The following is a 17,445-nucleotide window of genomic DNA, read 5'->3' on the forward strand; positions in this document are numbered from 1 at the left end:
TTGACCATGAAATTTTAAAAAATTAGTTTTAAATAAAGCATCTACATCATATTTTATGATAAAAATCTTAGAGGAGTATAGTCTTATTTCTCACAAATCATTTTATATTTATGAGATATTTTATAGTCATTAAGGACACTGTAGGGCCAGAGACATGGCTCATGAGGGAAATGCACCTAATGGCAAACCTGACCACCTTAGTTCTAGTCGGGGAAGAGAAAATTGACTCTCACAAACTGTTTCCTGACCTCCACATGCCCCAATCCCCACCAACACAGACACAGACATGAGCATGTGTGTGTGTACATGTGTGCGTGCAGGTGTAAATTTTAAGAAAAAAGAGGGGCTAGAGAGATGGCTCAGCAATTAAGGGCACTGGCTGCTCTTTTAGAAGACCCAAAATTGATTACCAGAACCATATGGCAGTTCATAATTATCTATAACTCCAATCCCAAGAGATCCAATTCCCTTTTCTGCCGTGGGCACTGCATACACATGGCAAACAGACATACATGCACATAAAACACCCATGCACATAAAATAAAAATAAACCTTTAATTAAAAAAAAAAATGCATACTATATATAATGTATGTATATATTAGATATGGGAAAAGTACTCTTCCACTTATACACTGAATCATTCTATTTGGTTCGTTTTTGTTGCTTTTTGTTTGTTTTGTTTTGTTTGAGACAGGCTCCCTCTACATAGCCCTGGCCATCCTGGGAATCACTATGTAGACCAGGCTGGATGGAACTCAAAGAGATCAGTCTGCCTCTAAGAGCTGGAATTAAAGGAGTACACCTCCACTCCTAGCCTGATTCTTCATTTAAAAAAAAAAAAAGGCAGTAAGTGGGGGTTGGGGAGATGGCTCAGTAGTTAAGAGCAATGACTGCTCTTGCAGAGGACCTGAATTCAATTCTCAGCACCTACAGATGGCTCACAAACATCTGTAACTCCAATTATGCTTCTGATTGGCACATGTTATACAAACTAAACACAGGCAAAGCATTTGTACACATAAAAAAATAAATAAATAGCCGGGCAGTGGTAGTGCACACTTTTAATTAATCCAGCACTCTGGATGCAGAGGCAGGTGATCTCTGTGAGTGTGAGGCCAGCCTGGTCTACAGAGCAAGTTCCAGGACAGTCAAGGCTACACAGAGAAATGCCATCTTGGAGAAATAAATAAATAAATAAATAAATAAATAATAAATCTTCTGAGTTTCTGGTTTTTTTTTTTTTTATCTTAAAGGCTTTAACCTACATTAGAGTAAGATCATAGTGCTCAGCTCCGCTATACAAATAAGGAAAAGCAGGTTCGGAGAGGACAAACGGCTAGTTGGTCACAGCTCATGGGAGCCAGGGCAAAGGCACTGTGTCAGCTGACTGTCAGCATAACTTTTAGTTACCTTTTCAGTTTCTAACGTTTCAACATGAATGCCTTTCGGAAACCTAAACGGAAAAAAAAAGGAAACAACATATCAGTGTAGATTCAATGACTGCTAAAGCCCAAAGAATTCGACAAGCAGCCACGTGGTTATAAACTAAAGCTTTACTAAAATGGGACAATCACCACTATACAGTAAGACTTTATGAAAAGCTTACTGAAAACTGTTTTTCCGCCTCGTCTCAGGCACTGGAATGTCATCAATTTCATGTAAACATTTTAGGATTTTAGCACTTTCTAAAATGCTTGGTATTTCATAATATAGTCAACTTATTGTCACAGAGGACATCTTGCTTCCTAATGCCTACTTTGAAGTGTTTTAACAGTGTCTGCAGACTTCATGGGGTGCACAAAGGGGAGGGCAGGGGCTGCTAGGTTGCAGTTTGTGTTGGCATTTGCAGCAGCCAAAGAGGAAAGGGATGTGGAAGGTATGGATAGGACAAGATTATTCCCATGTGCACATCACTGTCAGATTATTTTTTAGTTTGGGGGGCAGAGGGAGAGGAAGACACAGAGAACAGAGGGAGCTACGTATGCCTTAAGACACATACAAAGTGGTATCAGGGGAAGTCAATTTAAGAACTGACCGGGGACATGATAGGGTCAAATCACCTATAACTGAAAACTTCAAGAGCAATAGGACCAAAGATTATACTTTAGTAAATCCCAGTCCTTGAGAGCTCTCTTGCATCTAATTCAAATACTTACTTCCAACTCAAAGTCTGATAAATAAGTTTTCTTTGGAACCTATAAAAAAGAAAAGGAATTAACGTGGGCTTTTAAGAGTGAACCCTAACTGATTAGTCAATGCTTGGGAAAGATTGAATTTAGTGACCTCATTAGAATGTGGTATGAATAACAAACACAGGCACATTTGTGAGGCAGAAGGACTCATCGTGTGTTTTTAATCAGGATTTTAAAGTTACTATATTGCTTTTAAAGACAAGGTAGAAATTAGGATCAAACACACTGCTGCCTGCAGCTGCATGAAGAATTTAGAGTAGATGTCTGCATCCTGACACCTTTGTGAAGTGTGCCATGAAGTAAAAGAGGAGAGATGCTAAGATATTCTCTTGCATGCTGACTTGGTTTTTCTCTGTAGAAAGAATTAAAAGAACAGAGGGGACCTGACAGTGAATCCTTCTCTTCTGAGGTCCTCATATGGTTAGCCTCCTGCAGGCTAATGACGCTGCTTCTGGGCACAACCTAAAGGCTAAGTTTCAGAGTAAGTTTCCTCTGTCCAAGGATGGGACAAAGTATTGACTGTGAGTCTCAGTAGACAGACATTCCCACTGTGTTAGTGCTGCAAGTCTTAGGAGCACGTCTGTGAGGGAAGGACTATAGAATGTTGTAAAAAGACCACACATGCTGGACATGGTGTGCACACCTTTAATCCAAGCACGCAGGAGACAGAGCCTGGTCTACAGAGTGAGTTCCAGACAGCCAGAGCTGTTACACAAAGAAACCCTGTCTTGGAAAACCAAAAATATAAAATATAAATAGGAAGAAAGAAAGAGAGAGAGAGAGAGAGAGAGAGAGAGAGAGAGAGAGAGAGAGAGAGAGAGAAAAGGGAAGAAGGAAGGGAGGGAGGGAAGAGGGAGGGAGGGAGGGAGGGAGGGAGGGAGGGGAGAGAAAACACACATGAAAAATTCCTCTCCTACAAAGGAATGAATGCAACAAACAGGAACTGACCCAGTGCATGGCTCCAGATCCAAGATCTTCTTCTCTTCATTTTGTAGGAAATCCTCTATCTTCTTTCTGATGAATAAGAATCAGACAATGACCATCAGTACCTTGAAGGAATGAAGTGATCAGAACAGTCATTGTACTCAAAATCCACACTCATGTAACCAGCAAGTTACATTCAAAAGCAGGGTAAACATAGGGCTAGGGGTGAAGCCAGTGGCACAGCACTTGTCTAGCATGAACAAAAGCCTGAATTCTATTTTTGGAACATGCCCCCACATACAAAAGCAGTCTAGTTTTCTCCCTTTTTCCTTTTTTGAGACAGTCTCAGGTATCCCATGTTGCCCTCAAACTTGCTATGTATGTTCAGGACAGCCTGAACATCTGATCTTCCTGACTCTACCTCCCAAGTAGAATGCTAGGGTTACAGATGTGCACCACTGCACTCTGCTCATGCAGTGCTGGAGACCAAACCCTAGGCTTTGTGCATTCTAGGCAAGCATTCTACCAACTAAGTTACATTCCCAGCCCCAAGAACACATGTCTTATGCTTATAGGTCTTTTTTCCATATAATCCAAGCATATCAAAAAGAAAATCAAAGCCAAAGAAAATGGTAGTGGTTCATGCCTTTAATCAGGAGGCAGCACAGGTGGATCTCAGTGAGTTTGAGGCCAGCCTGGTCTACAAAGTGAGCTCCAGGACAGGCTCAAAAGCTACACAGAGAAACCTGTCTCAAAAAACCAAGAGAAAAAAAATTTAAGGGGCTAGTGTGATGGCTCGGAGATAACTGGCTGTTCTTCCAGAGTTCCTGAGATCAATACCCAGCATCCACAAGGTGGCTCACAACTGTCTGTAATGAGATCTGGTGTCTGCTTTTGACTGCAGGAATACATGCAGACAGAACACTACATACATAGTAAGTAAATTTTAAAAAACAAAAACAAAAAATGGGTGTATTTTTACATATGCTTTGTGTGAGATTATTGCTGTCACAAGTGAAATTAAAACATCTTCTCAAACAATTAATCAATATTAAAGCTGCAGAGACAAGAGTGCAGGGTAAGTGCAGATTCCAACACCAACAAGCCAGGCAGGACTTAACACACAGCCATGACCCCAGTGCTGGGAGGGGCATGGCAAAGAGAGAAGGATCACTGCGCCATGCTGACTGTCAGCCTAGCTCCAGATTCCAACACCAACAAGCCAGGCAGGACTTAACACACAGCCATGACCCGGTGCTGGGAGGGGCATGGCAAAGAAAGGAGGATCACAGTGCCATGCTGTCAGCCTAGCTCCAGCTACAAGAAGCCCTACCTCAAAAATAAAGCAAAGAGTGATGCAGATGATACCCAACCCCCTTCTCTGACCTCCTCACGCAGACACCCACACGAGTGTATATACACCACTTACACAATCTGTAAGTATTTTAAGAAAAAATTCATCAATACTAGCAATACACTCTGACTTTTCTAATAAAGCTATTACATTGGTGACTAACCTATACAAGACTAGATAGACTCGCTATTCCTCCCAGGACACATTTTTTTGTCAAAACTTCACTGTGAGAAACAAAAAAAAAGTGTACAGAACAACATTCTAGGAAGGTTTGGTCCAGACAGATCTGCACACCCGCCGAGGCCCTCACGCAGCAGCATGGAACAGGCCGAAACACGATGCAACTTGCTGCTACTGCCCATATTTAGATAAGCCACAATTAAAGCCCGCAACTCCCATGCACGCTCGTGTGAACACCTTTGCATATGAAGCACAAGTGTGTGGAAGACAGAAGTCCTGCCACAATCAAGATGCTGCCTCTCACATCACACCTACGTAGGTACCCTGCAGGTGCTGCCCAAGGTGAGACGGCCCCCAGCCCGTGCGGCCTGTCATTTAGGAACTTACACTACGTGGTCAATGAACTTCTTCTGGTCCTCAGGAACTGTCACAGGACATTTTGCCACAGTCCCTGCCCCACTGGCCTGGGAGCGTCTTTCATCAAACTGCTCTCTCAGCTGCCTTTCTTCCTCTTGATTCAGGTATGGGATTCCTACATGTAATTGTCCAAAGGGTGAATTAGAAGAAATAATAACTTCACAGAGAAAACTCTTCCTTATGTGTTAAGTATGTGTCTTGTTTGCAGGTGCCTGCAGAGATCAGAAAAGGGCCTTGGTTCCCCTAGAACTGGAGTTACAGTCAATTATGTGTTGCCAGATGTGGGTGATAGGAGCCAAACTCCACCCCCTCGGAAGAAAAGCAACCATTCTTAACTTCTGAGCCATGAAACTATTTTTGGTTGGTTGGTTGGTTTTGGGTTTTTTGTTGGTGGTGGTTTTTTCTTTTTTTGGAGACAGAGTCCCACCATGTGGTCCTGACTCCCCTAGAAGTCACTATGTAGACCTGGCTGGCTTTGAACTCACACAGATCTGCCTGTCTCTGCCTCCTAAGTTATGAATTAAAGGCGTGTATCACTACACTTGGCTTAAACACAAAAGTTTTTAACTAACTAAAAATCTATCATACTCAGAAAACACATTTTAACTATACTATTAAAAAAAACACAGAAGGTAAGCGATCATTAAATATGCTTGTTCATGCATTCACTCATCCTTTCAATAAATACTCGGCCCTGATGCTGTCCTGAGCATTTATGAATTAAGAACATGAAGGAAATAACAGAGGTAGCCTGTTCTGCCACAAAGGGAACTTCTGATCAAATGAGCAAGAAAAGGTCAGTGTGAGGGAAAACCAAATGACAAGTAAGAAGAAAGATATGCAGAGCCAACGAAGGGAGAAACAAAAGAATCCTCACTAAAGTTAACTGACAACAAAATCAATCCGAGTTAGTATTTCCTCAAGAAATGCACAAAACCGGACATTCCTAATCATTCTGTTGGATGTCAAAGTCACCCTGAGCAAGAGAAGGGCTAGGCAGACAAACACCTATGCCAACTAGAGCTCAAGCTCCTGGAGAATGTCCGGACGTCACGGAGCCTGTGACAGCCATGAAGCTCCTGGAGAATGTGGGGACGTCACGGAGTCTATGACACAGCCTGAAGCCCCTGGAGAATGTGGGACGTCACGGAGTCTATGACACAGCCTGAAGCTCCTGGAGAATGTTAGGACGTCACGAAGCCTGTGACAGCCTTGAAGCTCCTGGAGAATGTGGGGACATCACGGAGTCTATGACACAGCCTGAAGCTCCTGGAGAATGTCTGGACGTCACGGAGCCTCTGACAGCCCCAGGAAGAACTTCCAGCAGAAGAGTTATTCCAGGGCTTCTGAATTTGAGACAGGGCCTCTTGCTACTGAAGCCAAGGCTGGCACTAAACTTGCAATTCTGCCTCAGCTATGGGATTGCGGGCAGCTACCACATCTGACTCTCAAATATTTACTCCTTCTATTTTCTTCTTTTCTTTTTGTAGTACTAAGGATGAAACTGGGTCTCATATAGGCAGGCTGACTGACTGACTGCCTGACTGATGTACCACCTACCACCTTCACTCCCAAACATATAAGAGAAAGGAACGCCATTCTACTATGTCCTACTATCTAATATTCCAGCACTAACATTCAACAAATAGTAATAGTCTCCTCCCTGATAAAGACCCTAATGCTCTACAGTGACGATGGCACATGAGGAAGGCACTGTCCCTCCTCAGCATTCTGTCCAGTCCAATATCCCCACAGGTGAGCCACTAGAATCATGCCAACTATATAGACCACACCTCTCCCCATGAGTTGTCTCCAATTATAAGATAAACAGTAATGGGTAAGAGAGATTGTGACCAGAAGGCTTAAGAATGAAATGCACCTGTCACACTGGCAAAACATCCCTGCATTTGGACAGATGTAAGTCCTAAAGGGGTAAGATGAACTATCTTTAAGAGACCTCATTACAACCTAAGGAAATACTACCGACTCTCTTACTCAGCTCAGAATTAACCAGGTTACAAAAGGGAGGGTGGAGCTGAAGCAGTAAAAAGCACTTGCTACTGTTCTTGAGGGCCGGAATCAGGTCCCAGCATCACATCAGACAGTGCATCACCACCTTTACTTCCAGCTGCAGAGTACCCAAACCCTCTTCTGAGCTCTGTACTCACACACACTGGCATAGGCACAGGTGTAATATATAAATGCAAAAACAAGGGCTGGAGAGATGGCTCAGTGGTCAAGAACACTGACTGCTCTTCCAGAGGACTCAGGTTCAATTCCCAGCACCCACATGGCAGTTTAAAACTGTCTGTAACTCCAATTCCAGAGGATCTGTCACCCTCACACAGAGATGCAAGCAAAACAATAATCAATGCTCATAAAAGTAACAATAAACTATTTTAAAATAATAAATGCAACTCAGGAAATTGGGCACCAAAAGACCACATAATCCAACAAAAAAATGGAGTACAGACCTAAACAGAGAACTCTCAACAGAGGAATCTAAAATGGCTGAAAGACACTTAAGGAAATGTTCAACATCCTTAGTCATCAGAGAAATGCAAATCAAAACAATTCTGAGATTCCATCATACACCTCTAAAAATGGCCAAGATCAAAAACTCTGATGACAACTTATGCTGGAGAGGTTGTAGGGAAAAGGGAACACTTCTGCATTGCTGGTGGGAATGCAAGCTGGTACAACCCCTTTGGATGTCAGTGTAGTGATTTCTCAGAAAATTAGGAAACAACCTTCCTCAAGGCCCAATAATACCACTTTTAGGTATATATCCAAAGGATGCTCAATTGTGCCACAAGGACATGTGCTCAACTATGTTCATAGCAGCTTTGTTTGTCATAGCCAGAACCTGGAAACAACCTAAATGCCCCTTGACTGAAGAATGGATAAGGAAAATGTGGTACATTTACACAATGGAGTACTACACAGCAGAAAAAAATAACAGCAGCTTGAATTTTGCAGAAAAATGGATGGAGCTAGAAAACATTATTTTGAGTGAGGTAACCCAGACCCAGAAAGACAATTATCACATGTATTCACTCACTGGTGGTTTTTAAACATAAAGCAAAGAAAGCCAGCCTACATACAACCCACAATCCCAGAGAATTTAGACAACAATGTGGACACTAAGAGAGACTTACATAGATCTAATCTACATGGGAAGTAGAAAGTAGAAAAAGACAAGATCTCCTGAGTAAATTGGGAGCATGGAGACCTTGGGGGAGGCTTGAAGGGGAAGGGAAGAGGCAGGGAGGGGAGCAGAGAAAAATGTAGAGCTCAATAAATATCATGGAAAAAATGCAATTTTTTTTTGAGACAAGGTTTCTCTGTAGCTTTGGTGTCTGTTCTGGAACTAGCTCTTGTAGACCAGGCTGGCCTGGAACTCATAGAGATCCGCCTGCCTCTGCCTCCCAAGTACTGGGATTAAAGGCCTGTGCTACCACCACCCGGAGCAAAAATGTTTTTTAATAAAAAAATTAAACACAGAGGTTCAGGGACATAGCTCAGTCAGTTAAACACCTGCTATGGGGATGGGCTTCAAAGCTTGTTTCATGCTAGGCACACACTCTACCAAATGAGCTAGCTACATTCACAGCCCAAAATGTTCTTTCTTTGTGGGTTCCTGCTACTGTTTCTGAGAAGTAGGGATTGCGCCTAAGACTTCATACATGCCACAAGGAACAGAGTTTGGAGCCCCATACTCACGAACAAGCTGGGTGAGGCAACACACATCTATAAATGTAGTACTGAACATGAAACCTAGCACTGTCTACATGATGAACTATAAGACGATAAAATAAAAAGGCTTTTGGAAAATGGTGATTCTAGGCAAAATGAGATTTACTTCTGAAGGATTTTAAAGTTTTATCAACTACAAAGCCAGTCTTACCACTGCAAAACACTTTATTAAAGTCAAATCCTTGGCTTGCTAGGAAGTCGATGCTGGAACTCTGAAAATAGACAACACACATGTCAATGTTAAAAATCCAGAGTGGACGGCTAACCCCCAATAGCAGCAGGCTCCTGCTCTTACTAGACTGACGGGAAGGCTGTAAACAGAAATAAGAGCACTCATACAGCCTCAAGTCTAACTGAAGAGTCAGACACAGAAGGCCATCTTCTCATTAGAACAGTGTGTGTGTGCATTGTGGCGGTGGATGGGTGTGGAAGCGAGAAGAGACTGACAGAGCTGGTTCTCTCCATCCCCCTGGAAGTGGGTTCCAGGGACCGAACTCAGAGCAAGCGCTTTTATCCCCTCAGCAATCTTACCAGTCTGGAAGGCTCAAAATATTAACTGGATGTTGTCTGCTTTTGTCTCATATTGATTTGCTTTTTGAGACATGGTTTCATGTAGCTAGGCTAGCTATAACTCACGACGTAACTGAAAATGACCTTGAATTTCCTAATCCTCCCGCTTTCTTGAGGACTGAGACTGTAACTGTGCACAACCATACCCAGTCTGAGTCCTAGGGATGGACTCTAAAGCTTGCTTCATGCTAGGCACACACGCTACCAAATGTGCTAGCTACATTCACAGCCCAAGACTTCATATATGCTATGTGAGCGCTCTACCAAAGAGCTGTATCCTCAGCACTCAGGTTTTTGTTGGTTTTTTTTTTCTGACAAGGTCTCAGTGAGTTGTCAAGTTGTCTAAGATAGCTTTGAACTCAGCCTGTAGTCCATTACAGCCCGAGCTCCGCAGCTCCCTGCCTCAGCCTCCTGAGCAGCTGGGATGACAGGCCTGTGCCACCAAACCCGGCCAGTTGGACGTTTTTCTTTTTCTTTTCTTTTTTTTTCTTTTTTTGGTTTTTCAAAACAGGGTTTCTATGTGTAGCTTTGGAGCCTGTCCTGGAACTCACTCTGTAGACCAGGCTGGCCTTGAACTCACAAAGATTCACTTGACTCTGCTTCCTGAGTTCTGGCATTAAATGTGTGTGCCACTACCACCCAGCCAATTGGGTGTTTTTAATTTTCAAGATCCATCCGGGCGGTGGTGCACGCCTTTAATCCCAGCACTCAGGGAGGCAGAGGCAGGATGATCTCTGAGTTCAGGATCAGCCTGATCTACAGAGCAAGTTCCAGGACAGCCAGAGAGATACACAGAGAAACCCTGTATCGAAAAAAATTTTTTTTTCAAGATCCAGACTAAGCAAACCTGACTAAACAAACACAACCTGCACCTGAAAAATGTGAATATTTATCAAAGTTAAGTAAATAATTTTAGAAATAGTGCATGAATTTGGCCAAATCATAAAGCCTTTCCTCAAAGTAACTAAAGAGGAGAATAATATTATAGCTACTCTGATTTTCCGTGTTCTCCTAAAGTCTCCTCATCCCCCACAGAGAGGGTTTCTCTGTGAAACAGTCCTGCTGTCCTGGAACTCACTCTGTAGACCAGGGTGGCCACGAACTCACAGAGATCCACCTGCCTCCTGAGTGCTGGGATTAAGGGCATGAGTTACCATCGCCTGGCACTCTCCCTAAATCTTACACAGCTGTGCAAACACTCCAACTCTGACAGACATGCTAAGGACATGGATAGGTGCTTTGTCTACCATGTGTCAAACAGAGGCTGCCTGAAGTTTTTCCTCTAGAAACCCTTCTCACGCAAGAAATTTCACATAAACCCAGGTATAGGAATATAAAATAGGTAGACAAGTCAACCATTTGCTGGTAAATAAATCACAGAGACATTCTAGAAAAATTCTTTCATATACATACAACTATTTTAACGTTTATTAAAGACAAAAGCAGATCTGTGACACACCTCAAGCAGGAAAACTAGAAGTTCAAGGTATCCTTGACTACTTAGTAATTTTGAAACTAGTCTGAACTCCACTGGACCAAGTCTCAGAAAACACAGAGAGAGAGAGAGAAGGTGGGAAGTAGAAGAACAAAACAAAAAGCATATAAATGCCATCCTGCAACTCCACTTGCTTCACTCTGCCTGGAAGTCTCTGCAGCCCATTCCTGCATCTTAGCTAGCAGCTCAGTGCTAAACACACTGAACTTTCAAGGACACAGTAAGATGTTTTGCCTTTGGGTCCCAGATGACATAATTTTAATCTACTCAGACTCTAGCACCTAACTCCTTTGTAAAATGTAGTTCTGCAGATGGAGGTGTGCGTCTATGTGTATGTGTAGGTGCTATGTGGGAGAGGGTGCACGTGTCTATGCATGTCTGCATCTTCGTATCATTCTCTGCTTTGCTGTGTGTATGTGTATATATATGTGTATATACATAAGTATATATATATATATATATATATATATATATATATTTGCCCGTGTGATGTATAAAGATGTGCACAGGTGCACTCAACTCACCCATACAGCCATATGTGGAATCCTGAGGTCCTAATCACTCTCCACTTTAATTTTTGGTCTCTCATTGAACCTGGGGCTTGCCTTTTCAGCCAGAGTGGGTGGCTAGCGGGCACCTCCCCTCAGAACCTACCTGTCTCAACATGCAGCCCTGGGATTACTGATCCTGGCTATCATGCCCTGATTCTCCACTCAGCCATATCCCCAAAGTCTGCAGTTATAGATTTTTAAATAAAACAAGCAAGCAACAACAACAAAAATACAACTTTATAGCCAGGGAGGTATCTCGGTTTATAAAATGTTTACCTATCATGCGGGAGACCCTAGAATTACAGGTATGTGTCACTTGCCTGTCTATCTACACCTTTGGGTCCAGTTTATGCAAGTGCTGGGAATCAAATTCAAGGACCTGTGCATATTAGGCAAGTACTCTACCTACTAAGCTACATTCTTATCTTGTAATTTTAGAAAGAAAGCGTCCAGTGCCCAGGAGTCTGTGCTTTAGATTTCCACAGATGTATGACCACTTTTATGGCAAAAAAAGGAAAAGACTAAGATGAACTCATGTTAGTAGGGAAAGACCACCTAAGCTGCAGGATCACAGGGGGAAGAGGCAGCCCCTCTCTTCCATGGTACACCCACATACACTCTGCTTATCCACGACAACAAATAACCAGGCAGGCAGAAGGGAAACTTTATTTACCTAGTATCTGCCAAGCCAGCGACCACAAGAGTCTCAGGGTAAGTCTCCTTGCCTCTCTACTTTGTGTTCTTCTCAAAAGGAAAATGGAGTCTTTTCAGCTTTCTGTTTCCGAATTGGTGAGTCAGGGGAAAGGACCCAGGTTTAAAAAGTTTGACTCTTTCAGAAAAGAAAGTTCTACCCTTGAGGAAGGAACAAAGATAATGAGGTAAGGAGAAGTCTGGGGGTCCTAGTGTAGGATAAATACAGAGGAAGACAGAAGATGTCCCAAATGGAGTCCCACTGCAATGTCATGATCCCCAACTCAGCTTTATGAATAAATAATACAGTACAGGATCTAATTTCCATCTGCTTATCTTTAGAGCCTATTTCTTATAATATCTTGAAATAAAGAGGGGCTAACAATATCACTAATTTAAGAACCTAAAAATGAAGGGCAGAAAGGTGAGATAACTTATCCAATGCCTAAATCTTGTTGCTTGGTTTTATGGTTTTGTTTAGTTGTTTGTTTGTTGTTTTGCGGGGGGGGGGGGGGGGGAGTGGGGGGAAATGCAGGATCTTATATAGCCCAGACTGCCCTCAAACTCACCAGGTAATTCTGACCCTCCACCTCCACCTCCTTCCTAAGGCTATTATCACAGGCACACACCCTATGCGGTCCTGAAGATAGAACCCAGGGCATCATTCATGCTGGGCAAACACTCTGCTAACTGACCTACAGCTCCAGCCCCTAGAGCTAAATCTAAAGGAACTCTTCATCTCCACTCCATCCCAACAGCATTTCATAAATGGAAAAAGTGCAGTTCCCTACTAACCTGACAGACAAACTTGACATCTGGCGAGGACCTACTGAAAGGCTTGGGGAAAACATAGAAGTTAAACGACTTCGTTATATGCCTGGGAAAATAAGAGAAAAGGACACTTAGGGGTGATATTTGGAGACAGCTTAGGAATTCCCAACTATTAAGACAACCTACTTGGAATCTGTGTGGTCATACTTAAAAGCGCAAAGGCCAAACTGAAACAGCAAAAAGTCCATAGAATGCTGGCAAAGGAAAAAAAAAATCAATCACAAGAGCGTCATATATCTGACATGAGCAAGTATTCTCAATCTGAAGCCTTTCTGAATCACTCAACATAACTTCAGCAGAACAGACTGTGCAAGCTATACATCAGTAGTCTTATTCATTTATACACAGTTCTTAATTTGTTCCCAACTAAGAAGCTATCTACCATCGCCAGAGCATAGCATTAAGCCTATTTCCAAACTATTACAAGTACATCATATTTATTTCCTACATATCAAATTAATTTTAAGAAATAATAGCCCTTACTCAGAATTTTTTCCAACAAACAATAACTTTTGCTATTTTAAACATCACTAAAATATTATTTTGTGGCTGGTGTTGAGAAGATACACATCACTTACAAAATACGAAAGTGTAAGCTTAATGATTCCACCCTTTCATAATTCAACAGCAGGAGCCACATGACAGAGAAAAAGACATCTGAGGATATCCACTTGCCTTTTTAAGCTTCTGATATCTCTCTTCTGGGGTATCAAAACCACTTGTTAATGCAGTGACAGAAGGTCCATCACTGATTCCTAGATGATAACAAACAAGGATTGGATTCATTAGTAAATGCTAATATAAAACTGCCTTCTGCTAGAGTCTTCATTCAGTGCCTATTCATATTCTGATTATTTAAAATTAATTCCAAGTGTCTATATCACACTTTTTTTTAAATTAACATTAATGTGTGCGCTGGGTGTAGCTAACTGGTAGAAGTGCTTGCTTGCCTGCACATGAGAGGGCCTGAGTCGGATTCCTACATTCAAAAAAAAATAATAACTAGGGGTTGGAGAGACGGATCAGTCAGCAAAACGCTTGCTGTGTAAGCGTGAGGACCTGAGTTGGAATCCCAGAACCCATGCAAACAGCTACATGGAGCACTGTGGGTGCAGAGATAGTGGATCCCTGGAGAACATCAGCCAGACAGCCAATCAAGGAGAATCACTGAATTCCAGGTTCAGCAAGAGATGCTGTCTTCAAAAAAAACTAGTTTGAGGAAAACAACCAATGAATGTTGAGCTCTACCCTCTGCTCATGCACATGTATGTGCACATACTTAAAACACATATTCATGCACACATGTATCCATCTACTGAGCTATGCAAAGATTTCCACTAAAGCATTAGTAATATCCTTATTTGCCGTTCAAGTGTGGCCCTGGCAAGTCACAAAATACCATTTACATGATCTATCTAGAGTGGTCACAATCAAAGACACAATCAATGATGGCTGACAGAGGCAAAAGAGGTAATGGATAATTCATTGAGTAGTGTGTCTGTTTAAGATTAAAGGAAAAAAATTCCAGAAATAGACAGCACTGACTGTATAGCAGCATGAGTGTAATTAATGCCATCAAATTTCAAAACTACTTAATAATAACTGAAATAGGGCTGGGGAAATGTGCTTGCCATGCAAACTAAAGGACACAGGTTTGGACCGTCACCGTATAAAAGCTGGACATGACAACGCACAACTGTAACCCCAGCGATGGAAGGCTTGTGGTGATAAACAGATCCTGGGGGCTGCTGGCCAACCATCTAACTGAAACGGCCAGCTCTAGGTTCAATAGGAGAATGCATTTTTTTAAAATAAGATGGAGAAAGCCCGGGTGTGCACAAGCCTTTGATCCCAGCAGAGCAGGTGGATCTCAGTGAATTAGAGGCCAGCCTGGTTTACGAAGAGAGTTCCAGGACTATCAGGATTGTTACACAGAGAAACCCTGTATAGAACAGAAAAAACAAAAACAAGAAAACAACAGCAACAACAAAAACTAAACCCTCTGCTCCCCTCCATCCCCCAACAGAGTTTCTCTGTGTAACAGTCCTAGCTGTCCTGGACCAGTCCTGGAACTAGCTCTTGTAGACCAAGCTGACCTCGAACTCACAGAGATCTGCCTGCCTATGCCTCCCAAGGGCTGGAATTAAAGGCGTGCACCACCACCGCCCAGCAACCCTCTGCATTTTAACCATAAACACCTAAATAGTTTTAAGCAGTGCCAGAACCACAATCTGTTTCCACAAACTTCAGTCTGACTAATCACAGAACCACTGCATCTCTCCCACGCTTTTGCCATAACTAGCAAGATTACAAAAGGAGCCTTAGCCATAAAAGGTGTAAACCCCGAGCTTTTAAGGGAGTGATACCTGAAAACTCCCCATCGATGGCGAAGAAGTCAGCCTCCTCTATGGCCTGGTACACTTTGTGAAGATTAATCTTAAAATCTGGAGAGAAACCAAGAAGGGGTTCAGAATAGATGGCCGGCCTTCCAGCCCACCAACTAAAAGGAGATGGGAGAGAAAGGTCCATAAGAGCTCAGGGCCACGGAAGAGACGGACAAGACCCCAATATGTGCAAGGATCGAAGGGAGACAACTTCTTCAGGGGTGGCTAGACAGAAGAGTCCAAGACCCGAAGTGTGCACGACTGAGAAGGGCTAGGCCAGAGGAGGTGCACGGGGAAGAGAGCGGCAAGCGTGCCAAGGGTGGACGGTTCGCAGAGGGACAAGTCTCTCCAGCAGCACCGACTTCAGAGGATGCAAAGCCAAGCAGAACTGACTTGGCCCCAGGTTCCGCCAAGCACACGAGGTCTGGGCCTAGCACTCTGGGTGGGCTTGGGGACAAGGGAGGGGGTACACGGCGGACACGCACTGCTCCGGATTATCTCCATTCTGCGACGCAGACGGAACCCTGGCCCCGCCTAGGCCGACGCCGGTCCACGCGCAGAGTTCCACAGCAAAGAGCAGCTACCCGGGTGTCGGAGGCGGCCACGAAACAGACCACCTGGACACTTCCGGAAACAGCGCGCGCCGCTGCGCCTGCGTCAGAGTTGCGTCACAGCAGGGGCGGGGCGGGCGGGGCGGGCGGGGCGGGGGCTGAGGGCCTCCGGGCTGTCTGGGAGCAGGAAGTGGTGTTGCTACCAAAGTCCCACAAACACTGGCCCAACTGTTAAAGACACCTGTTCTGACACCTGGTTGATCAACAGATTGTTGTTATTTTGGTTTGGTTTTTGGTTAGGGTATTTCCTGTGCTTTGGCAGTCCTGGAACTCGCTTCGTAGACTAAGATGACCTCGAACTAACAGATATCTGCCTGCCTCACCTCCGGAATGAATGTTGGGATTAAAGGTGTGTGCCACCACTGCCTGATTTGATCTAGAGATTTTTTTGAACCGTTTTCCCCTGGACTTGAAATTCTGAACCTGAGGATGATGAAGCAGGGGAATTGCAAATCTGAGGCCTCTTAGACAACATGATGAGAATCTCTCTAAAAGTAAATAAGTAAAAATATATGTGTGTGAACATACATGTGTGTGTATATATACATATATATGCATATACATATATATACATGTGTGTGTTACTTGTGAATTTATGGGGTGGCGTTGGAGAGGTATATGTGTGCATGTGTGTGGTGATTGCCAGTGGTAGGCAAAGGAGAACCTTGGTGTGGTCTCTCGTTCTCTACCTTCCTCGAAAGAGGGTCTCTCATTGAATCTGTCTCAACAGAAACGGCTGGCCAGACAGTTCCTAAGGTACCAGTCTCTGTCTCCCAACTCCAAGGTGCAGGCCTGCAGGGCTGCTTCTGGCTTTTTACAAGGGTGCTGGGGATATGTACTCGAGTCTTGTGGATTTGACAGCAAGTGCTCTTGTCCAAGTAACCATCTCTCAGCCCCTTTTTACTGAGTTCCTCTTCCTTACCTCTCTGGTAGGATGGGGATACCATGATGAAAGAGGAAAAGGCATGGTGATTGTCCCATTGGAGAAGAAAACTTGGGGTAGTGTAAGGACATGGAAATTTTAAAAAACTTTGCAAGATCAATAGCTGGTTAGGACACTGGGTTCGAGAAAAAAAAAAAAAAAGATGTCCCAAGATGTTCCTAGCAGCTGTTGACACCCAGCTTTGTGCTCTAGACAGAAGCAACCCCCTTGACCTAAAATGAACCAGCTTGTGTTTTTTGCCTATATATGTCAACCCCAAATGAGGAAAGGGAGCTCTCCTTACTGTACTGCATCGTATGTAATGGATGAGCTCCCAGCATGGCTGGAGAATAAACCTTGTTTTTGCATTCTGGACTTGACTGGATTCCGGTGGTGTCTCTGGGGGTCTCAACTTGGGCACAACAGTAGGAAGGAAAATCCAACTTGCCCTTTGGAAACATGATAGTTACTATGGAGATAAAGAGCAAGGAAGGTGCTGCAACAGAGAATTATGAGGATGCAGGGTTTCTTAGCTAAGCAGAAAGAGCAAAGCTGGAGCCATTAGAG

At 43.4% G+C, this 17,445-nt stretch overlaps 1 protein-coding gene across 2 annotated transcripts in view; it reads right to left on the minus strand.

The window, feature by feature from the left end:
* Parn (poly(A)-specific ribonuclease) overlaps window positions 1-15,978 on the minus strand; it is a 102,055-nt gene extending 86,077 nt beyond the window's left edge. For both annotated transcript variants that reach the window (XM_038327913.1, XM_038327912.1), the window contains exons 1-10: window positions 15,831-15,978; window positions 15,328-15,405; window positions 13,637-13,716; window positions 13,088-13,155; window positions 12,926-13,007; window positions 8,976-9,036; window positions 5,039-5,183; window positions 3,142-3,207; window positions 2,158-2,196; window positions 1,412-1,454 (exon numbers count right to left, since the gene is read on the minus strand). In XM_038327913.1, coding sequence (XP_038183841.1) covers window positions 1,412-1,454; window positions 2,158-2,196; window positions 3,142-3,207; window positions 5,039-5,183; window positions 8,976-9,036; window positions 12,926-13,007; window positions 13,088-13,155; window positions 13,637-13,716; window positions 15,328-15,405; window positions 15,831-15,849 — 681 coding nt within the window. In that variant the 5' untranslated portion in view covers window positions 15,850-15,978. The remainder of the gene's footprint in view (window positions 1-1,411; window positions 1,455-2,157; window positions 2,197-3,141; window positions 3,208-5,038; window positions 5,184-8,975; window positions 9,037-12,925; window positions 13,008-13,087; window positions 13,156-13,636; window positions 13,717-15,327; window positions 15,406-15,830) is intronic.
* Between the last annotated feature and the right edge of the window lie 1,467 nt (window positions 15,979-17,445).

This window comes from Arvicola amphibius, chromosome 4 (genome assembly GCF_903992535.2).
Source record: "Arvicola amphibius chromosome 4, mArvAmp1.2, whole genome shotgun sequence".
NCBI lineage: Eukaryota > Metazoa > Chordata > Mammalia > Rodentia > Cricetidae > Arvicola > Arvicola amphibius.